Source organism: Salvelinus sp. IW2-2015, unplaced genomic scaffold, assembly GCF_002910315.2.
Source record: "Salvelinus sp. IW2-2015 unplaced genomic scaffold, ASM291031v2 Un_scaffold16599, whole genome shotgun sequence".
NCBI classification, from domain to species: domain Eukaryota; kingdom Metazoa; phylum Chordata; class Actinopteri; order Salmoniformes; family Salmonidae; genus Salvelinus; species Salvelinus sp. IW2-2015.
Window position 1 is genome coordinate 140,085 of NW_019957666.1, and position 23,268 is coordinate 163,352.

The following is a 23,268-nucleotide window of genomic DNA, read 5'->3' on the forward strand; positions in this document are numbered from 1 at the left end:
ACATGGGCATTGACAGAGGTTTACAGTAGCTCTGACTACCTCAGCCCAATCTGCACGCTCCACAGCTGAAAGTAGGCTACTAAAGAGGATGAGATTAGAACATGGAAAAGATGAGACGAAAAGAGGCGTTGCTGTCTGACTACACTACGTGACCAAAAGTATGTGGACACCTRCTCATCGAACATCTCATTCTAATATCATGGGCATTAMTATGGAGTTGTTCCCCTTTTCCTGCTATAACACCCTCCACTCTTCTGGGAAGGCTTTCCACTAGATGTTGGAACATTGCTGCCGGGACTTGTCTCCATTCAGCCACAAGAGCATTAGTGAGGTCGGGCACTGACGTTGGGCGATTAGGCCTGGCTCGCAGTCGGCGTCCTAATTCATCCCAAAGGCGTTAGATGGGCTTCAGGTCAGGGCTATGTACAGGCCAGTCAAGTTCTTCCACACCAATCTCAACTAACCATTYCTATATGGACCTCACTTAGTGCTTGGGGACATTGGCATGCTGAAACAGGGAAAGGGCCTTCCCCAAACTGTTGCCACAGAATCGTCTAGTTCTCATTGTGTGCTGTAGCCTTAAGATTTCTCTTCACTGGAACTAAGGGGCCTGATCCACAGCCSTAGACCATTAWTCCTCATCCACCAAACTTGTTGGCACTACGCATTCAGGCAGGTAGRGTTCTCCTGGCATCAGTCAAACCCAGATTCGTCCATCAGACGGTGAAGCGTGATTCRTCACTCAGAACGCGTTTCCAGCACTCCAGAGTCCAATGGCAGCGAGCTTTACACCCCTGACACTTGGCATTGTGATCTTTGGCTTGTGTGTGGCTCCTCAGCCATGGAAACCCATCCCATGAAGCTCCCGACAAACAGTTCTTGTGATGTTGCTTCCAGAGGCAGTTTGAAACTCAGGAGTGTTGCAACCGAGGACAGACAATTTTTACACACTATAGCACTCAGCGGTCCCATTTTGTGAGCTTGTGTGGCCTACCACTTCATGGCTGAGCCTTTGTTGCGTCTAGAGGTTTCCACTTCACATTAACAGCACTTAGTTGACCGGGGCAGCGCTAGCTGAGCAGAAATCTGACCAACTGACTTGTTGGAAAGGTGGCATCCAATGATGGTGCCATGTTGAAAGTCACAACTCTTCTGCAAGGCCATTCTACTGCCAATGTTTGTCAATGGAGATTGCATGACTGTGTGCTTGACTTTGGGGCGGCAGGGTAGCCTAGTGGTTAGAGCGCTGGACTAGTAACCAAAAGGTTGCAAGATCGAAACCCTGAGCTGACAAGGTAAAACATGTTCTTCCCCTGAACAAGGCAGTTAACCCACTGTTCCTAGGCCGTCATTGAAAATTATTTATTCATTAACCGACTTGTCTAGTTAAAGGTTAAATTAAAAAAATACATGGTCAGCGATGGGTGTAGCCAACATAGCTGATTCCACAAATTTGAAGGGGTGTACACACACTAATATGAAAGTATTTGAGCTGAGTCGATATTATATTCACAGATATTACAGCAATTCGGTTACATTTAGACTTCGCTTAGTTGCCTTCTCAAAATCACATCAGTGRCGGTATGGTTGATCGTCCCCAGGTACAAGGAAAGCAAAATTCATTAACGGCATAACTGATGGAATATCGGACCAATGACAAACTAAATTCGTGACGMAAACGCTCCACCAACTGGAGTGTTAAAAACGCAAGTGCTGAATGAGCAGCCATTTTAACGACACTGACACCTGAACGTAGAGGTATAGTACAGCGACGAGGCACAGGGAATGATTAATTGCGTCGCTTACCATCGAGCTATAATTAGAATATAGCCAACTATGGAATCACGCCTTTGAGATTAAACAGAGGTTTGCGTTCCATAGTATATTCAAATGATATTGGAATTAAGTGAATGTAACGTACAGACCAAGTAGTCACAAGAAAATGTAAAGTTAGAGCAAATTCTTTATTTCTCCGGATCAGTCAAAATGTGGATAAGGCTGCTTCATTAGAATGAGTGGTACGCCATCTAGTGGAAAACAAGGGCGTTGCCATTACCAGTGAAAAGGGTTCTGGCTACTGAATGATTTGAACAAAGTAAACTTAAATGTACTGTAGTTGTCCATATAAACTGTGCATTAGATATATTAGGCTACCTCAAAGTAAAAAATAAAGCAGATTTGAATGATGCACCATTGCAAGTTTGGCATTGTAACCTCCTATCCCTCATGAACACYGCAACATGTCAAGCCAACATTTATTCAAGTAATGACAGTGAATACCACAAAATTCTCATAATTTTACTAACAAAACAGTAAGATATTTACAAAGATAAAATGCCATAGAAAAGGCAGCAGAAATCACAGAAGGGCATCAATACACCAGATGACACATTCATAGAGAAGAAGAAAGCCAAGTTATCCAGAGCAGTGAGGTCAAGTTTTAGTATAGTCAAGCATGTGTCATGTTCATTAGACAGCAAACTAAAGACTGAAGCAGTCCAAGAATGATGACTTTTGTTACACGCCTTAATGAACACGACCGTGACCACAGTACTGTGTAGGTGGTGGGAAACTTCCAACCAGGATTTCATAAACACCATGCAACGGTTCTCATTTGTTTTGCTCTGGGCTGTGAGACATGGCAGTGGGCGTCTTGGTAGATTTCTCCACCACCCAGGGATGGGTCAGGACACCCTGGATAGGGAGCCTGTGGAGGGGGTTGTGCTTCAGCAGTTTGTCTATTAGGTCTCTGCTGCCGGCGCTAACGTGAACCGGGTAAGTGAACTCCACCTGCAAGAAGGAGAGGTGGATTCAGAGTTGTGTTCCAGGTATATAACATAAACCTGTTCAGTTTAATCCTAAACATCTACCAATACATGGTCTACATGATCTATTCAGGAAATAAACACTACCGTGGCGTTGTCAGCAGCGCGTTTTAAACTGGGTGAAAGAACATTCAAGTTGAATCTATAGTGAAGGCATTAATAAATGGACTTTCCTGTCAACCAATACCAAACAGCTAAATAAGAGACCAATTCACAGCCAGCTCTAAGCTCTTACCAACAGAGCACCAGATGAAGTTATCTAAGCTTGGTTTAAAGTATGCATTTCACCATAAGTCTACACCGGTTTACAAAGMATGTGACAAATACAATTTGATCTAAACGTAAACCAATAGGCGCAAAGCTGAATCAACGTGTCTTGCTGCTGTTAAATATTATTTTCTATCCCAATTGTAAAGCAACAGCTCCACATAAAATAACTTTAGTCAGTTCTGACCCGTGAGATCTTGCGATAGGTGTCCTCATTGTTCTTTGTCTCAAATGGAGGGCGTCCCACAAGGAACTCATAGCAGAGCACCCCCAGGCTCCACAGATCCACCTTCTCATCATGGGTTCTGCCCTCAATCATCTCTGGAGGCAGGTAGTCCAGAGTCCCACACAGAGTCGACCTCCTGGACAGAGGGTGGAAGAGCATCAAGGGTATATTCAGTGAGGTGAAACATCAGGAATGTAGCAGATGGAAAAGTAACAACTTCCCTATTCCACATGACAATGCTTCCGGCTGCAGAAAGCAAACTCATTTCACATCAATCTCAAGTTGCGAATAAACTTCCAACAAAGGTGATGGATGGAGGGGTTACCTTGAGGAGGGTGTATGCACCGACCAGCCAAAGTCTGCTATCTTCAGCTCCCCGTTGGCCCCCAGCAGCAGGTTCTCAGGCTTGATGTCCCGGTGGATGACTTTCTTAGAGTGGCAGTAGTTCAGGGCATCCGCCAGCTCCATGATGTACTGGAGAAACAGAATGGTTTCAATTTAGGCCGAGGTGGAACGGCAGCCTCAGCACGTGATTTAAGAGGTTTCATATAACTTATTGATAATCTGAAAATTATTTTAAGGGCATTTAGGACTACAAAGACCTGGCAAATCCAGTCCTGACTAATTTGAACTCAAATGATTGTAGGCTTTGAAGTGATTAGTGTCAAGGTAGTGGAATGCTCAGGAAAGCAGAGACTTAAGTCCATCTTCATATTTAGATCGCTGCAACTCAGTCCTTGAGTGTTCTACAGACAAACAGAACAGCTGTGGATGCAGATCTTAACGGCAGAATCATGATTGTGCAGGAAACTGCCCATGTCTAGCCTAAACCGTTCAACGGTCATAGTTCAGTTATGGCATTACTGGTGCCATGTTTGTGGTTGCCGTTATGCCTATCGCAGGCCACACTTCAAATAATTCCACAATCTATAGTCACGGGCCATGTTAAACTACTCTCAAAGTAAAAAAAATAAGTACACAAATTCCTCTTACTGTGGCACTCCTTTGTTCATCAAAGCTTCCGCATCGTTGCAGTTCACTGTACAGTTCCCCTTTAGGAGCAAACTCCAGGATGAGGTAAACACGAGCCGTGTCATGAAAGTAACCATAAAGACGCAGRATATTGGGGTGCCTGTGAGAGAAAAGCTGAATTAAAATCAGTGCATTAATGTCATATTTAACATTAAGGCTGATGTGTTACTCATCCACAGGGATGATACTAGGACTAGCCTGGTAGACAGAAAATATTTGATCCTACTAGCCAACCACTCAGTGCTTTGTCGTGTCTGTAGGACTGATTACTGTACAACTCAATTGTTGAAGAGCGTTATTAATTTGACTGTTCCTTGTTATGCCCCAACAGAAGTTGACTAAAGCACTAAACAGACGTGACAACCACCAGTCAGTCCATCTGAATGTCAGCTAGGACGGCATGATCAGCACCCACCTGAGGTGTGACTGGATCTCCACTTCCCGCCGTAGCTGGTGCTCCACCCCGGCCTTCTCCAGCTGCTTCTTGAAGAGCACCTTGAGGGCCAGGATGAACATGGTCTGGCGCTCCCTGGCCAGGTACACGTTGCCAAACTTACCCTTCCCTAAGGGACGACCGATGTCAAAGTTCTCCAGGGCCCAGCGTTTCCTACAATAGGAAGATCAGCCAAGTCAGTTACACCATAGAAACCATTACCGTCACAGTAACGAGGCAGAAGTGTATTGTAACCATTCTACGGCAGTGACATTGGAACAGAATCACAGCATCTGGTCTGATGAGGCCAGATTCAACGTTCAGTCAACCACCTGCACTTACTTTGAAGAAGCAGTTGAGGATTCACTCTTGGTAGGTTTATCTGAACAAACAAAACAATTGTAAGAGTGGACCAAGGAATTACCAACCATCCAATCTGACCATTACAAAACGTTTTGGGTCTTACTTTGTGGCTTTTCCTGSTTGGGTTGTTCAGTGGCTCTGGCTGGCTCAGAACTTGCAGGAGTTGAAGCATTGGTGTGGGTCTTTGGCTGGCTCAGGGTCGGAACCTTTGACTGGCTGGGGGTCTGGACAGGTTTGGGGGTCTGGGTTTGAGGTGGCCCTTTAACAGATTTGAGGCTCTGTATTTGAGACTGCGATTTAGGCTGGGGTTGAACAGGATTCACATTCTGATAACCAGCTTGCTGTTGTGTGGTCTTGGTGTGTGGGACTGTGGTCTCCGGCTTCTGGGTCATGGATCGCTGGATACGCTGCGGCCCATTTGACGGCCCTAGAATGCGCTGGGCTGGTGTGGCGTAGGCCACAGGTTTGTGACCACTGGACGACTGGGACACGGGAACACGCTTCGGCCCATCACTTGTAAGCTAAACATATGGGGAGGGAAGTCACGAGTACTATTAAGACAAGACACAGAACGATATCAGCACACTGCTTTATGCAACCAAAAAGTAGTTAGTTGCATGCTAGATATTGCAGTCAACGGTTTGGGTCAAGCCATGACTCGTCCTATTTAGGAGGATGACAGTTTCCTGTTTCTTTAGTTACAGCAGTGTTAATGTAGCCTGGCCATTGAGTCCCACAAGACATGCAGGCTTTTATACAAGGCCATCCACAGCACGTAGCAAGTTGAACTGAGTAGTGAACTAAATGCATTTCAACTACATGTTGCATATTTACTTTATTTAACTAGGCAAGTCAGTTAACTTCTCTAGGATAGGGGGCAGCATTTTCACTTTAGACRAATAGCGTGCCCAAAGTGAACTGCCTCCTACTCTGTCCCAGATGCTAATATATGCATATTATTATTACTATTGGATAACAGAACTCATATGGCAGGCAAAAACCTGAGAAAACCCAAACAGGAAGTGAGAATTCTGAGGCTGGTCGATTTAACCCATCGCCTATTGAAATCCCAGTGGGATATGGATCTGTTTGCACTTCCTACAGCTTTCACTAGATTTCAACAGTCTGTAGAACGTTGAATGAAGCTTCTACTGTGATGTGGGGCCGGATGGAAGCTGGTTTAGTCAGCGGTCTGGCAGAGAGCCAGTTCCTGGTCACGCACATTCCACATGATATCAACTTGCGTTCCATTACTTCTATAGACAAAGGAATTCTCCGGTTGGAACGCTATTGAATATTTATGATAACATCCTAAAGATTGATTCTCTACTTAATTTGACAATTTTATTCGACCTGTAATAAAACTTTTTGAAGTTTGTCCGACTGGATCTGCGCGAGCATTTGGATATGTGTACTATACGTGCTAACAATAGTAGCTACTTGGCCAGAAATAATGAACATTATCAAACAAAACAATGTGGAATTTGGATTCCCGGAGTGCATTCTGATGATCAAAGGTAAGGGAATATTTATGACGTAATTTCGTATTTCTGTTGACTCCAACATGGCGGAGAAATTTTGTTTCTATCTGAGCGCCGTCTCAGATTATTGCATGGTTTGCTTTTTCCGTAAAGCTTTTGAAATCTGACAGCGGTTGCATTAAGAACAAGTGTATCTTTAATTCTATGTAAAACATGTATCTTTCAAAGTTTATGATGAGTATTTCTGTTATTTGATGTGGCACTCCAATTTCTCCGGATATTTTTGAGGCATTTCTGAACATGGCACCAATGTAAACTGAGATTCTTGGATATAAATATGCACATAATCGAACAAAACATACATGTATTGTGTAACTTGATGTTCTATGAGTGTCAACTGCTGAAGATAATCAAAGGTTAGTGATTAATTTTATCTAAATTTCTGCTTTGGTGACTACTATCTTTTACTGGGAAAATGGCAGTGTTTCTGTGGCTATGTACTGACTAGAGGTCGACCGATTATGATTTTTCAATGCCGATGCCGATTATTGGAGGACAAAAAAAGCTGATCGATTAATTGGCCGATTTATTAAAAAAAAAATATATATATATATATATAATACACACACAGCTCTGAAGTGACAATGATACTGAAGAGTCTGCTTAGGAGACAAATACTCTCAACTGTTTGAATAAAAAGAGAGTTTAAGTTACCTGTGATGAATGTTGAAAACAAMAACTGTCATTTCTATATGCAGGAAATGCGATTTTAATAATGGGCATGGTAAGAATTGACAACCAAAGTGCGAGCCATAATTCCCATGACACCTATCAAAAACTGAAAAGCGGTTCCTTCACTTATTCCATAAAATATTTTTAGATTCACTTAAAATAAGGTCTGTGTTTCGTGTAGGTTTACATCACCGGTGTAGATATCCATAGGACAAGGTAACTGATCAATATTCGCTAAATATAAGCGAAGATACATTTTTTTGTAGAGCGGATTTATGAAGATATGTTGACAAACGTTACCTTATCCTAGTGAGATTTACACGGGTATCAAAACGTCGAGGCGGTTTAAGCCTGCACGAAACAGACCTCATTTGAAGTAGGTCAAGACATTCTCTATGGAAGACATGAACGGTAAAATAACAAAGGAACACCTTTCAAATTCAGCAGCAAGCTAATACAGGAATTATAACGTGTCGACTATTTCTCTAAACCATATACATTTGACTAATCCGGAAACTATCACCTCGAACAAAAACGTTTATTCCGTTCCGTATTTTATCTAACGGGTGGCATCCATGAGTCTAAATATTACTGTTACATTGCACAACCTTCAATGTTGTCATAATTACGTAAAATTCGGACAAATTAGTTCAGAGCCAGGCGGCCCAAACTGTTGCATATACCCTGACTCTGCGTGCAATGAACGCAAGAGAAATGACACAATTTCACCTGGTTAATATTGCCTGCTAACCTGGATTTCTTTTAGCTAAATATGCAGGTTTAAAAATATATACTTGTGTATTGATTTTAAGAAAGGCATTGATGTTTATGGTTAAGTACACATTGGAGCAATGACAGTCATTGATTGATTGTTTTTTTATAAGATAAGTTTAATGCTAGCTAGCAACTTACTGCATTCGCTAACAGGCAGGCTCCTCATGGAGTGCAATGTAATCAGGTGTTAGAGCATTGGACTAGTTAACTGTAAGGTTGCAAGATAAAAATCKGTCGTTCTGCCTCGTTCCTAGGCTGTCATTGAAAATAAGAATGTGTTAACTGACTTGCCAAGTTAAATAAAGGTGTAAAAAAAATAAAAGCCCAAAAATACCGATTTACTATTATGAAAACTTGAAATCGGCCATTCCGATTAATCGGTCGACCTCTAGTACTGACCTAACAATCGTTTGGTGTGCTTTCGCGGTAAATCCTTTTTGAAATCAGACATGTTGGCTGGATTCAAAACAAAGTGTAGCTTTAATTTGGTATCTTTCATGTGTGATTTAATGAAAGTTTGATAGTAATATATTTGGCTCTCTGCATTTTTACTGGCTTTTGGCCAAGTGGGACATCAGCATCCCACATATCCCAGAGAAGTTAAGAACAAATTATTTTTTACAATGACCGCCTAGGAACAGTGGGTTAACTGCCTTGTTCAGGGGCAGAACCACAGATTTTTACTTTGTCAGCTCGGTGACTCGATCTTGCAACCTTTCCTTTACTAGTCCAACGCTCTAACCACTAGGCTACCTGCCACTAACATCATTAACATGGTGTTATTTGAACTAACTTCAACTCTAGGTAGTGTTTATAGTAGATAAGAGTATACTTACCCTACAGCCCCCTTCAATCTTAGTATTATTATTATTATTTTATTTTTTAACTACCATTTAATATTTCAACCATTTCATGTGGTTCAATCCATAGTTGTTAAACAGTTGTGTAAATTCCTACTAGTGGCTAATGTCAAAGATATATCTATTAGAAGCCGACCGATTTATCGAAATAGCAGTTTTCAAATTTTCATAAATAAGTAATTTTGGACGCGGATTTATTATTTATTTAACTCGGCAAGTCAGTTGAGAACACATTCTTATTTTCAATGACAGCCTAGGAACGGTGGGTTAACTGCCTTGTTCAGGGGCAGAATGACAGATTTTTACCTTGTCAGCTCAGGGATTCAATCTTGCAACCTTACGGTTAACAAGTCCAACGCTCTAACCACCTGCCTCACGAGGAGCCCGCCTGTTACGCGAATGCAGTAAGAAGCCACGGTAAGTTGCTAGCTAGCATTAAACAGATTATAATAAACAATCAATCATAATCACTAGTTATAACTACACATGGTTRATGATATTACTAGTTTATCTAGCATGTCCTGCGTTGCATATAATCGATGCAGTGCGCATTTGTGAAAAAGGACTGTCGTTGCTCTAACGTGTACCTAACCATAAACATCAAGGCCTTTCTTATGATCAATACACATTAGTATATTTTTAAACCTGCATATTTAGCTAAAAGAAATCCAGGTTAGCAGGCAATATTAACCAGGTGAAATTGTGTCACTCCTCATGAGCACCACTTTCAGAACTAGTTGCAACAAAATATACAAAAGTACCAGAGAATCTTTTTAATGAGCCATAACCAGTGGCATATGGTGAACACTTTAAATGTTTCTTCCACATTAACACAACCCCTCTGAGGTGCAGGGGTCTGCCTTAACCCACTGTTCCCTGGGTGCTGATGTTGCTTAACTGCCTTGCTCAGGGGCATAACCACAGATTTGTACCTTTTCTTCTATAAATCCATTGTTGCCCAGTATGCTTCCATTAAGCCCAGTTTGCATTGAAACACATTGGGATCATGTGTTGACATCACTAATATGCAATGAAGCTAAGTAGTCATGCATTTTCTTCAGATTTAATTTAAGAAAGATACTCAAGCTACAGTTATGCCTTTAAGATTACGGTTGGAGGATTTCAGGGATAGAACACCTACAAGTAGATGACAAATTGGAATCGAGGGACAAGTTGACTATTGGACTACTCATGTGGTTAGGACATTGTCCTTCATTCATCCAGGTSATTCTGTTTTTTGGTCCAACTACCTTTGCAATACAACAGGATTAAGAAACAATTTACTAATTAACAGTATTGCAAGTGTGAACCCGCATTCAAAAATAATTTGTGCATGGTGTCTTAGCCACAGAGGGATAGTGAGGGTGCAGGGTTACAAACAAACCAAGCAGTAACACCAGAATCAACTAATCAAGTCTATGGATAAAATTAGACACCCATGTTATTAGTAACTTCACACAACGAACAGTAATTTAATCATTTTAGAAGTTAATCTTGGATAAGAAATTTGTCTACAACATTTGGACATTTAAATGTATTTATGGACGTGGGCTTTTTGGAACACCCACAGGCTTTAACAGTACAGTCGGTATCCTTTCAGCCCAGCCCTGAGTACTCATTTTACCAAACATAAGGTTGTAAGTAAAGTAGTAACTTCACATGAGATTAAGTTATTTCTTTCAAATTTGGGCTGTATAAATCAGAAATGTCTAAACTTTGATTGGCTCCAATTCAGAGAGGTTGGGTTAAATGCAGAAGACCCATTTCAGTCGTACAATTGACTATGTAACCCCCTTTACTGGTACACGTACCTACCTACGCTAAATACTTTGCATATAGCAGTGTTGCTTACTGGATCTACACTACTTCAAGGCAACAAAAAAAACTGCATTTGCCAATAATCACCTTCATATTTCGTCAAACCTGCCTAATTCTCACTTGAAACATTTAGTTTAATAGGTCAAATTACACTTAAAATATGAGTCCAAAGTGACCTGTTACTTCAATTTGTAGTCTATGACACTTCAGATTACAGTAACATCTTACTTCACTGGAATTAGTTAATTGGTACTTTCTTGGTAAATTGTAGCTAGTTATTTTCAAAAGGTAGCTTACCCAACACTGACCATTATTAGTTAGTTGAATCATGTGATACGAACAACGGGGTTAGGATTGTCTTCATAGCTAGCTAACGTTACATCCTGTGTATTTCCATGACAAAAAGTTGGAACAGTGTTAACTAGAATGAGGAACTGACCTTGTGTTCAGACACAGGCCTTTGATGCTTCGAGTCCTTTGCCAACTTGAGTCTAGCAGCATCCATATTCTGTAGAAATATTTAAATGTGGTTAGCGCATTTAGCCAAAAGAAAAGTAGCAAGCTAGCTAACATTGATAGCTAACGTTAGCTAGCTAGCTTCAGTATGCCTAACGTTAACATCCATATTTCATACTTGATTATGGGGTCTAAACTTACCGAAATCTTAGCTACGACGGTTCAAAAACCAGCAGTGACTTCTCTCACGTCGTGTATTGATGAATATTGGACACCAAACCCCAATCTAGCAAGCCGACTCTCAGTTCTGCAAACTGATGCACGGGTTAGCCAACTCGTTAACGTTAGCTAGCAAGTCAGCCAAACCAGATATTTCGATTCCAAGCGAAAGAAACCTCGTTTCGCAAACGTTAGCTCGATAGTATTTCGATATTTGCTATCAGCCCACGAGTTTAGTAGCTATATTAATATTTCATCTGGATAACTAGCGTGTAACTAAAATGCACATTGCACTCTAGTCAATCACACACTGACTCGCTAACTGCGTCTTGTTTAATTTCAAACATCCCTCTTTTAAATGCCTTTAAAAACGCTACGGCCTGTGATTGGTAGACGGGCGACCCTCTTCCAAATAACCATTGGCTAACACAGGTTTGGTCATAACGTGGTACTCGAAATGCAATCTGGGAATTTCAGTGGCAATGGCAATAATTAGATGGATTTCCACTTGTTACCACTAGTTGTGCACGACTCCAGGATTTTTGGAGTCGACTTCGACTCCTGTGGTTGGAGTCGTACGACTCCAACTACATTACATAAAAAGAGACCTAATACAACAACATAGCAAGGCAGCAACACGCGACAACACAGTATGGTAGCAACACAACATGACAACAACATGGTAAGCAACACAGCCTATAAAATGACTATTTTTTGGGAATATAGAAAGTGATGTGTAGGAACTATAATATTTCATTGATATTTCTGATGTGCGTAGCCTTCACGGATACCATGGGATGATGCGCCGCACTCTAAGCTGATAAACCGGTTATTTGCAAAAAATAATATGGGATGCATGCCAGCATAGCCACTACACAACACTAAACAATACATTAATTGCACTATAACGGTGCACACAAACTGTTAGGGCCTACATAAAGATGTCCCAACAGCAGAGTCCCAACACCTTAACCCTGCTACACCTGGCTATCAGAGGAGCCTTGTCTGGCAGCAAAACAGTTCATTCAGCCTGATTTACTGCCTTAAAAAAAACATATGGCTGACAAATGTGGTTTCTACTGACAATTGAGATGTACTAACTATGGCATAAGGGGATGACAAGCGGATAAGAGGCAATCAGTCATTTCAATTAAGACATTAATGAGCGAGCTAGGACAGATCTAGTCAATATACCTATTTGTTCAGCACTTTTGAAATGTACAGCTACAGAATTCAGAACATGGGCTGTACTTACAGTGTTCTCCCTGTACACCAAGTCAGAACCGTAGGATAAATGAAGGGGGCATATAAAAAGACAATGAAAGCTCTTACAAAATGTGTTTTTTACATTTCTCTAAAACAGGTTACAGGCCACATGTGCACCACCAAGTCAGAACAGTAGGTGAAATTAAGAGGTGAAAATAGACCAAATTATTAGGGTGAGGCACATGGGCTGGTAACAGCTTACTACACAACATAGTGTTACTTTATTAGCTACAGTATAAATATCTCCCTGGCATATTACATCATTTATGCAGCAGCATACAATACATTTCTGGACTCACCATCATGTACTGTATTCACTTGAACAGGAAGGTGGCGCGGCGGTCCTTCATGGGCAAATTTTGTCATAAAACTTTCATCAAAGTCTGGCATTCTCTGGATTTATGGTGCTTTCAAGACAACTGGGAACTCGGGAAAAAAAGCTTGAATCATGACATCAGTGATCTTCAGGTCGTAGCTCTAGAAAGAGGCCCGTGTTCCCGATTTACAATTCCGAGTTGGATGAACTTTCAAAACATATTTTCCCAGTCATAGCTCGTTTTCCCCCAAGTTCCCAGTCTTGAACTCACTAAACTCGGATCTGCAAAATCAGACTTAAGTTGTTTTGAGCTTGGCACAAATCATGCTTCATTGACAGCATGGCCAATGTTGACTGTTCATCATTATAAACTAGGAAGAGACCCTTAATCAAAGACTTGAGACCACAAAGCCACTCCACTGAATAGCAGGCTAATGATTGTTTTGCAATGCTTGCAGTTAGCCACGGATTCCTTCCAAACCACTCATTGTTGAATTTGCGATTTCCAACTTGTGTAATGTTCATGTCCAATGGCCCGATGAGCACCGATACATTTTATCTATAATTTCTCTTCATATCACAAGGATTAAAAAGGATTTGCCAGTAGAATGTCACCTTGATTCATGATGATTGTTGGCTAAGATTTTGAAAGTATGATGTTGACATGATCAGTCCAATCAAAGCTACTGTAGATATAACGTGATTTGATGTCATTTTATCTGTGGCCAATGACCTTGAGCCTTCTTGGATGGGCACTTCTAATGTAACTATGGCAGCACCCAAGGGGCTTGAATTTTCGAGCTCTACCCTTAGACTTGGCGGTTTGCAGCCTTGGAAAGGAAAAGTACATCAATTAACTCAAGGTTAGGATTTGGGCGTTGGGTAATCTGATCCTAGAGCTGTGGTAGGGCATCTTCTGCCGCCATCTCAACCTCTTTTCCCCCCTAAGAATAAAAATGCAGGCATATTGGCTGCTCAAAATACACAGGTCTAGGAAAAGTGCAGACAGCTTTGCCATAAAACCCTAGTCCACAAATCTTTGTCAAAGTAGAGCAATAAATGTATGTAGCTACAATCAGACATTTAAATTGCTTATCTGAGCTCAAACAACAATGTAAAAGCAAACATATTTCAGAGGACTTTATTTTTTTCATGTAAACCAACATGCCTGGTCTACATTTCTGTTTGACCATTTGGAACTTGGAGTTTACAGAAGCATTTTAATCCATTATGACTTCAGCATCAACTAAGTTGTATTGTGTAGGTGTAGAGTTAAGATATTTTATTCTAACTATGGGTAAAATAAAATAAAAAACACCCATAAATGACTCCTTACACATAATATGTCTGAAGGTTAGAACGAGCAACATGTCCCTTTGTTCTAACATCAGGTCATGTCAGAACAGAACATTCATTGACAAATAWCAAACCTAGAATATTTGACATTACCACTTTAAAGCATATTAGAACTGACTGGCAACATAACACATTTGTATTGAGAATGCAAACCGGCATGGTTTTTGGAATGCATACATCACACCTACTGACTGTAGCATCTTTCTTTCCTTGCCGTATCGCCCTCGACAACACAAGTTTTCACCATAGACCCAAGACATAACATTCAGGTCCGGTTTGCACAGATTACACCTAGTCCTGGATTTTAAACACCATAGCAATAGTCCAGTGCTAAGCTTGATCTGTGTACGGGAAACCGGCCCTTAGACAGTTGGTAGCAGAGGCATTTGATCTCCTCAGCGTTGTTATGATCTACAAWATATACTGTACATCCCAGGCAGTAAGTACCACAGACAACAAGTACCACTGTTTACAACCAAATTAAAAACACAGTAATCTCTCTTTATATATATATATATAAAATAAATAATATATTCTCTCCATACGTCAAACATAGCAGACATTTCCATAACATACTGGAGGCTATAGCAGTACAGAACATTTAACCAAAACAGTGATTTTATATTATTTAAATACTTAGTTTGACTCTTGGGAGAGAATGCAGAACATTACTGGAGGGCCCGGAGCACGACCCCTCTCTTCTGTACAGTATGTGCGTTAGAAAATGCATTCATTGTTGGGGTCATTACACTCCGAGAACAGACATTTTGTGCTGGCAGCCTCAGACTTCTGAGGCATCGAAGAACAATCCATTAGTAACATTCAGTGAGGACCCATGCAACCATACGTTTCTTATCTGTTAATTCTTTCCAGTCACATTTGACTCCGCCTTGTCAGTGATTTCACTCAATAAATATGTGTCAATGTCAAGTATGAAAAACCCCAACCACACCTTACCATTCTTAATTTAGGTGCAGCTTTCCGCAGGGAAAACGGTATCAAATGCAGCATGTTGAAACTGTTCTTGTTCGGTCTGTTAAAGGGACAGGTGATTGCATCCCCAGGAGTTAGTCAATTACCTCTGATGTGGTCTTAGCCTGGTCCCAGATCTGTTTGTGCTCTCTTGCCAACTCTGGCACCAGGCTAGCACAGTCCAACAAGATCAGTACAGAACCAAGTTGTTACTCGCTGAACCGTCCTCTATATTTGACACTGTCCCCGAAGCTATTACTTAGTGCTAGTGCATGCTGATAACATGACCTGCTCTAGTCTCAAACTTGGGCACAGAGCATATTTAGATTCTACTCCAACAGACACGGCATTTGATATGGTCCTCGCCTATAAAATGTTTTAAAATATATATATTAGGATTACCGTTGTTCCCTTCATTTCAGTTAGTACTTAAATAACAACAATAAATACAGTACTTGAATTGTAATCAAACTTGTAGATCTGATTCCTGGCTGGCTTAGACTTCAGACCAGTTGATGAGAATCAGAGCAGTCTAAAAGGGAGGTGGAGTCTGTTCTGACGCAGGAGAAGAATAATGTCCCCAGGCTGGAAGCTGGGAACGTAGAGGTATCATTTCTCTGAAGTCATAGCAGCAGCCATGGGGGTCCTTATGGTGCCGCGGGCGGCGGCTGCCAGCTCCTCGATCTCTGCATTTAGCTTCCTGATCACCCACTCCATCGCCTCACGACCCTGATGGAGGAAGAGGAGACAAATTAGAAGTATTTTTTTTTTTTTTAAACAATATAAATGATCTCAGATTTCAAAAGGACATAGCCTGGTCCCGGATCTGGTTATGTTGTAATGGAAGTTGTCATGCCAAACATGAGCATAGGTGTAGGTTATACAGCACGAAGAGATCTGAGACCAAGCTATCATGGACATGATGAGTTTTTTTCAAACTACATGAAAACATAAGTGTTTCTCTAACCAGCCACCTGAGTAGGTGAGGTGAAGACAGAGATCACGTACCTTGCCTGCGTTTGCAGAGATGGTGCTAGCCATAACTCCCTCCAGGTAGCTACTCAGACTAACCCCTTTGACTGAGATGAGAGCTTCTTGAGTCAATATCGTCCTGCACAGACAAGAGTGGAGAATTTGTCTAAAAAATATATATATATATTMATGTAATGCATTTATCCTTAATTTAACCAGGGAAGTCACATTGGAGATCTCCCATTTCAAGTAGCCCCTGATACACTGTAAGCACGGCACAAAGTCTTACTTGGTTTAACTGTACTTACTTCTCTGCGTCATCAGGATGTGGTCTGTATGTAAGCTTCTCATCCACTGATACCAGGTTAGTGAATGTGATCTGCAGAGAGAGAGAGAGAGAGAGAATCATAGAGGCAGACAGCATTAGACATGTTCGGGGTTTAATGTAATATACACATTCACTCTAAATTACTGTGAACTATACTGAAAAAAAAACTATAAAAGCAACATGTAAAGTGTTGGTCCCATGTTTCATGAGCTGAAATAAAATATCCCAGAAATGTTCCATACGCACAAACCTTATCGCTCTTATTTTAGTGCACAAATTTGTTTACCTCCCTGTTAGAGAGCATTTCTTCTTTGCCAAGATAATCCATCAACTTGACAGATGTGGCATATCAAGAAGCTGATTAAACAGCATGATCATTACACAGGTGCACCCTGTGCTCGGATAATAAAAGGGCACTAAAATGTGCAGTTTTGTCACACAACACAATGCCACAGATGTTTTGAGGGAGCRTGCAATTGTCATGCTGACTGCAGGAATGTCCACCAGAGCTGTTGCCAGAKAATTTAATGTTAATTTCTCTACCATAAACCGCCTCCAACCTTGTTTTAGAGAATTTGGCAGTACGTCCAACTGGCCTCAGAACTGCAGACCACGTGTAACCACGCCAGCCAAGGACCTCCGAAACGGTCTTCTTCACCTGCGGGATCGTCAGAACAGAATTTCTGTCTGTAATAAAGCCCTTTGGTGGGAAACTGTTTCTGATTGGTTGGGCCTGCCTCCCCAGTGGGCGGGCCTGCCTCCCCAGTGGCTGGGCCTGCCTCCCCAGTGGCTGGGCCTGCCTCCCCAGTGGCTGGGCCTGCCTCCCCTGCCCAGTTATGTGAAATCCATAGATTAGGGCCTAATGAATTTATTTCAATTGACTAATTTCCTTATATGAACTGTAACTCAGTAAAATCATAGAAATTGTTGCATGTTGCGCTTATATTTTTGTTCAGTATAGAACAAGGTCGACCTTCCATAAATATTACACCATTTGACTCATTGCATTCAGGGTTCCTCAGTTCTCAGACATACTCATCTGCTATTGGAAATGAGACCAGGACAGCTTCCAGAGTTTCAGGTTCTTCAACACAGCATGTTTTGTAAATGGTTACAGGTCTGGTCTTGTAACAAACTCTAATGCAACAGCCAGGCTATAGGTCTACAACATGCCACCTACGAAACAGATATACACTGAGTGTACAAAACTTTAAAAACACCTTGGTAATACTGAGTTGCACCCCCCCCAAAGGATGTCCTTTGGGTGGTGGACTATTCTTGATACACATGGGAAACTGTTGAGTGTGGAAAAACCCAGCAGCGTTGCAGTTCTTGACACAAACCGGTGCGCCTGGCACCTACTACCATACCCGTTCAAAGACACTTAAATATTTTGTCTTGCCCATTCACTATCTGAATGGCACACATACACAATCCATGTCTCAATTGTCTCAAGGTTTAAAAATCATTATTTAACCTGTCTCCTCCCCTTCATCTACACAGATTGAAATGGATTTAACAAGTGACATCAATAAGGGATCATAGCTTTCACCTGGATTTACCTGGTCAGTCTRTGTCATGGAAAGAGCAGGTGTTCTTAATGTTTACTACACTCAGTGTATGTCTCAATGTCCACCATTATTATATACAACATTATGCTGAAATCATAAAAAGTTTCAGAACTCACATTTGAAGATTGAAGCTCGAATGTCTTTTCAACGGGGTCCACTACAGAATGTTCCTGGATATAGGTGCACGTCTGTGTTCTGCCAATGATCTGGAATGAGAGAGACAACAAATTGGATCAGAACCCAAATGATCAAAGCACCAGCACCCTGTTTAGTGTCATTCAAATGTCCTGACGGAGGACAGTGTCCATCCTGCACTGATCTCAATGGCCTAGCCAGTAGTAACACATGTATCAGACGGTTTCCTTTGTGCACTAGCTAGATATATAGGACATGTCTATGGACAAGTCAGATAATGCTGGATCTAACAGATTGGTTAATCTGGTTTCTCAGTAATCTACTGTACACTTGGCCTCCACTCAACAGTCCACTCATTTATAATAGTGTTATTTTCTAAAAGTCGGTCATATTTTCAGTCTCAGAGATTCCCCGACGACGTCAATGCCCTGTGAGTGATTTTGGCCGGTTTGTGCTAGACTTTTAAAAAAAAGGACTTAACAGTGATATTAATAGCAATTTTGTGACCACGTGCCCCCATCTACATAATTGCTATTAATATCACTGCTACCCAGACTTTTTGTGACCACGTGCCCCAATCTACACAAAGTCTGGGTAGTAGTGCTGATCTAGGATCACTTTTACCTTTCAGATCATAATAAATTAGATGTCCTGCCTGTTTGTCCCTATCCGGGGGTATCATCGAACAGGGCCACAGTGTCTCCTGACCCCTCTTGTCTCAGCCTCCAGTATTTATGCTGCAGTAGTTTATGTGTCGGGGGGCTAGGGTCAGTCTGTTATATCTGGAGTATTTCTCCTGTCTTATCCTGTGTCCTGTGTGAATTTAAGTATGCTCTCTCTAATTCTCTCTCTCGGAGGACCTGAGCCCTAGGACCATGCCTCAGGACTACCTGGCCTGATGACTCCTTGCTGTCCCCAGTCCACCTGGYCGTGCTGCTGCTCCAGTTTCAACTGTTCTATGGAACCCTGATCTGTTCACCGGACGTGCTACCTGTCCCAGACCTGCTGTTATCAACTCTCTAGAGACAGCAAGAGCGGTAGAGCTACTCTGAATGATCGGCTATGAAAAGCCAACTGACATTTACTCCTGAGGTGCTGACCTGTTGCACCCTCTACAACCACTGTGATTATTATTATTTGACCCTGCTGGTCATCTATGAACATTTTAACATCTTGGCCATGTTCTATTATAATCTCCACCCGGCACAACCAGAAGAGGACTGGTCACCCCTCATTGCCTGGTTCCTCTCTAGGTTTCTTCCTAGGTTCTGGCCTTTCTAGGGAGTTTTTCCTAGCCACCGTGCTTCTACACCTGCATTGCTTGCTGTTTGGGGTTTTAGGCTGGGTTTCTGTACAGCACTTCGAGATATTAGCTGATGTACGAAGGGCTATATAAAATAAACTTGATTTGATTTATATAGACAGATAGCTGGGTTTCTGTACAGCGCTTTGTGACATCAGCTGATGTAAGAAGGGCTTTATAAATACATTTGATTGATTGATGTATATGGACATGGGGAACCTGATCCTAGATCAGCACTCCTACTATGAGAGGCTTTTTGCATTAAAGCCCAGGAGACAGTGTCCTGTCAATGATTTGGCCGGTGCAGGAGCAAGACTGTCAAAGCTACTCTGCCGACCTTCCTTCCCAGGATCCAAACCAGAGTTGAGTAGTCTCGTCACAGCACCAGTTTCTGGGGGCTAAGATTAAAGGACCAGGCAAGGGAGGAGCACAGCGGTTAATGCTTCCATAGTACTAGACTATGGGTCAGATCAGAGCTCTGGAGATGACCTCATATCAATGGAAAAATAATAGGAATATTTGCCAAAAAAGCTGAATAAGAATAAGATGTGTATGAACTGTCATTTTAAAACTGAAGTTATAGTCTACCTGGTCAATAAATGAAGATTCAATTAATCACCTAATCTTTTACAATGCCTTCATAGTCATAATAGTCATAACTGTAATCTTGTGGCAATTTGCATATGCAGCAAACAGCAAACTAATTATATACAGTGTTTAATAGCTACACCAGAACATGGTGATGASACTGGAAACCATTCAAAGCAGCCCTGAGTAGGCCCCTCCTACCACGTGTTACAGCAGGCCCCTCCCTCCACCTGTTACAGCAGGCCCCTGGCAGCATAGGTAGAGGTCTGCCTGTTACATCACTGATAAGAGGGTTGTGTTTTATAGGGACAGTTCTGTACTGAGCAGACAGGATTATGTTTTATAGGGGTAGCTCTGTACTGCCAGGACGGGATACTAGGAACAGAAATGGCACCAGCTTGTTCAGGACAGCATGTGCCAGACATAGAGCAATGCAGTCTCGTGCCACGGGTAGCGGTGGGCAGCGAGCCTGCTACTCTTACCCCCCCCCCCTACTCCCCTATGTCCAGGAATAGCACCCTACGGCTGGGAGTATTGGGGGCCAAGGTCAACTACTGCATAATGGAAGAGGCATTGCCTGGCCTGACGCAGAGTGTGTGTGAGAATGTGTAACTGAGAATGTGTAACTTCACATATGGCTGTGAAGCTAGGCTATGAACTCGAGTAACACTGAGGCTGGGGGTACTAGGAGCAGTCTACCAGGAGGAGTCTCAAACCATGACACCCCACAATTTTTGTGACACCCCACATTTTTTTGTCATGCAGCAGTTGAAAGGTTTGAAACAGCAGGTTTGTTGTCCAGTCAAAAGATACCGTCTTGCTGTACTTTCATTTTATGAAGCTTGACGTATTTGCGCGATAAACATTTCATTTTCTATTTCTAGGGCTATTGCAGAGAAAATGCTGAACGAAAAGGCTAGTATGACACTCAGCCTGCTTACTATTATGTTGCTAAAGTAGAATCTATTGTGATAAATCCTGTCTTTCATTCTGATCTATCTAGAGCCTGTATAGCTCTACGTGTTTGAATTTCTATAAAAATAACAAAAATACTCACCGACTTGACGATGGAGGGCAGGCCCCACTCAGCGCTCAGCAGTCTGTTGCTGTGCAGGCGTCCCCGTGTGTCCACACTACGGTCCAACACATCCACCCCAAACACACTGGGGTTCATGGGGTTGGGGTACTTCTGCATGGCAGCCTTGGTGACTGTCTCCCAAGGATGGCTGTAGAGGGGAGAAGAGTTTATCAGCATTCAATTTATATTATGCACGTTTTTACTGATATCCACATGGSAGTCAGAYACTGAAATGCATGGATAAACACACACACACACWTTCTTTAACATTGAAGTTGAAATCACAAGTGCAATTCATGACAATATGTATATTTATTTAAACACTTGTGTGGATGAAACAGGTGCCGTTTAGAGCTATGAACATTCATCTATTTATGTGCCACAGCCTCTACGAGTTGATTATTATTCCTCGATGCAGTGAGCAGGACAGGGCAACATGCTCTGAGAACAGATATGTAAGTCTAAAACCTCACTGGTTTAATTCAGCTCCGTCTACATAGTAGCTGAGTGTCAACCTTTTTTTTTTTTTAAATTTTTTACCGGTGATTTGACTTGTAAAATAGCCTAAATGTATCCACGGATTGATTCTTTCATCTAGGTTGTCATGGAGACCGAGGCCATGTGTTTGCGGTGTGACGCATCTCGGAGGCGCATCAAGAACTAGGCGAAAGGTTGCGGTTGCTACTACGACGAGCTAACTGGTTACGCAATTCCACTGCAACCTGACACTGACCGCTAGAAGCTGTCGATTTAAAATATCAGATGCTGTTCAACAATACAAACTGCCAGGGTCAGGATTCTCACAGTCATTGAAAGAAAAGAAAAAAACAATAACTAGCTAGCTAGCGTTKGCTGACTAAACTCAAATCCACATGGGATACAAGTGACAAATCGTGAAGTTGAGGTCTTCAGTCAGTTAATTCAAGACAAAATCGTACTAAACGAAACAACACGAACAAATCAATGACTAGATAGAAATCTGGCTACTCACTTGAAAATGTGTTCCGATGTCCAGATCTTCATGGTCGGTGAGATGGGGAGCTTAGGAGTGAATCAGCCGGTGATTGCAGTCACACTGTTGGGAAAACCGCCCACGTTCAGAAAAGACCCAGCGCAAACCCCCACCCCCCACATACGACGCGCAGTCATGGGACGTGTGTTTGTGATGGCGCACTTCCGCCGCATTCCCCGGCGTTGATTGACAGCGGTCGACAACGCACAGACAAAGTGGAGGGAAAAAACGCACGCGCCTACTAGACAGGACGTTCTTCTGGCAGGCACAAGTTTTGGCATGTTGGCGTGTGCATGTTCCTTATATCAAATCCAAATTTGAATAACTACCTATGAGGTAGACATACAGTTGAACCCATTTTTATTCATTGAATAAATAAAACATATATTAACAGTAATGTTTTTCAACGATGATTTGCTTTCTCTCCTAAATAGGATCTCTATCCTCTAGCTCAGGGGTGTCAAACTCCTTCCATGGAGGACCTAGTGTCCGCAGGTTTTTGTTTTTACCTTTCAATTAAGACCTAGACAACCAGTGAGTGGAGTTATTTACTCATTAGTGACCTTAATTCATTGATCAAGTACAAGGGCGCAGCGAAAACACTGCAGACACTCGGCCCACCGTGGGATGTGTTTGACACGTCCTCTAGACTATTCCACTTTCCACATAGGATCACAGTACAGTAAAAACAACTGGACAATGTTTCCATGTATCCCCTTCAGTGAGGTTACATARCTCCTCACTCAGTGTGGGTCCAACCTTGATCCTGAATAAATATGGTCTTGGATGTGGTCATTGCCCAACCTTTTGATTGGTTAAACATTTCCTCTGAGTATAGAGCTACTGCAGAGATGACTGAATGCTTGGTCATTATCCTCTGGTATG

At 41.9% G+C, this 23,268-nt stretch overlaps 2 protein-coding genes across 3 annotated transcripts; both read right to left on the reverse strand.

The window, feature by feature from the left end:
* Positions 1-1,945: 1,945 nt before the first annotated feature.
* aurka (aurora kinase A) lies at positions 1,946-11,816 on the reverse strand. Its single transcript, XM_024146887.2, has 9 exons — positions 11,469-11,816; positions 11,251-11,319; positions 5,250-5,667; positions 5,126-5,165; positions 4,766-4,957; positions 4,312-4,450; positions 3,644-3,792; positions 3,280-3,454; positions 1,946-2,790 (listed from the first exon to the last, which is right to left on the reverse strand). Exons 2-9 carry the CDS (start codon positions 11,314-11,316, stop codon positions 2,611-2,613), a joined length of 1,359 nt encoding a protein of 452 aa, XP_024002655.1. The 5' UTR covers positions 11,317-11,319; positions 11,469-11,816; the 3' UTR covers positions 1,946-2,610.
* Positions 11,817-14,193: 2,377 nt separating this feature from the next.
* Positions 14,194-22,516, reverse strand: prelid3b (PRELI domain containing 3). Of its 2 annotated transcripts, none has more exons than XM_024146889.2 (6): positions 22,363-22,505; positions 21,351-21,519; positions 18,384-18,473; positions 16,677-16,747; positions 16,405-16,507; positions 14,194-16,125 (listed from the first exon to the last, which is right to left on the reverse strand). In XM_024146889.2, exons 1-6 carry the CDS (start codon positions 22,392-22,394, stop codon positions 16,006-16,008), a joined length of 585 nt encoding a protein of 194 aa, XP_024002657.1. In that variant the 5' UTR covers positions 22,395-22,505; the 3' UTR covers positions 14,194-16,005. The 2 variants fall into 2 exon arrangements, with proteins under 2 accessions (XP_024002657.1, XP_070298868.1); XM_070442767.1 differs by lacking the exon at positions 14,194-16,125 and adding an exon at positions 17,257-17,354 and having other exon boundaries at positions 16,415-16,507; positions 22,363-22,516.
* Positions 22,517-23,268: the final 752 nt, after the last annotated feature.

Bases quoted from the DNA above. Each gene is read 5' to 3' on its own strand.
- prelid3b (XM_024146889.2), bottom strand. From the start codon at position 22,394: ATGAAGATCTGGACATCGGAACACATTTTCAA. The intron at 16,748-18,383 runs GTGAGTTCTGAA...CTCTCTCTGCAG, and splicing joins TCGAGCTTCAATCTTCAAAT to ATCACATTCACTAACCTGGT. The intron at 16,126-16,404 runs GTACGTGATCTC...TTCCTCCATCAG, and splicing joins TCTCTGCAAACGCAGGCAAG to GGTCGTGAGGCGATGGAGTG.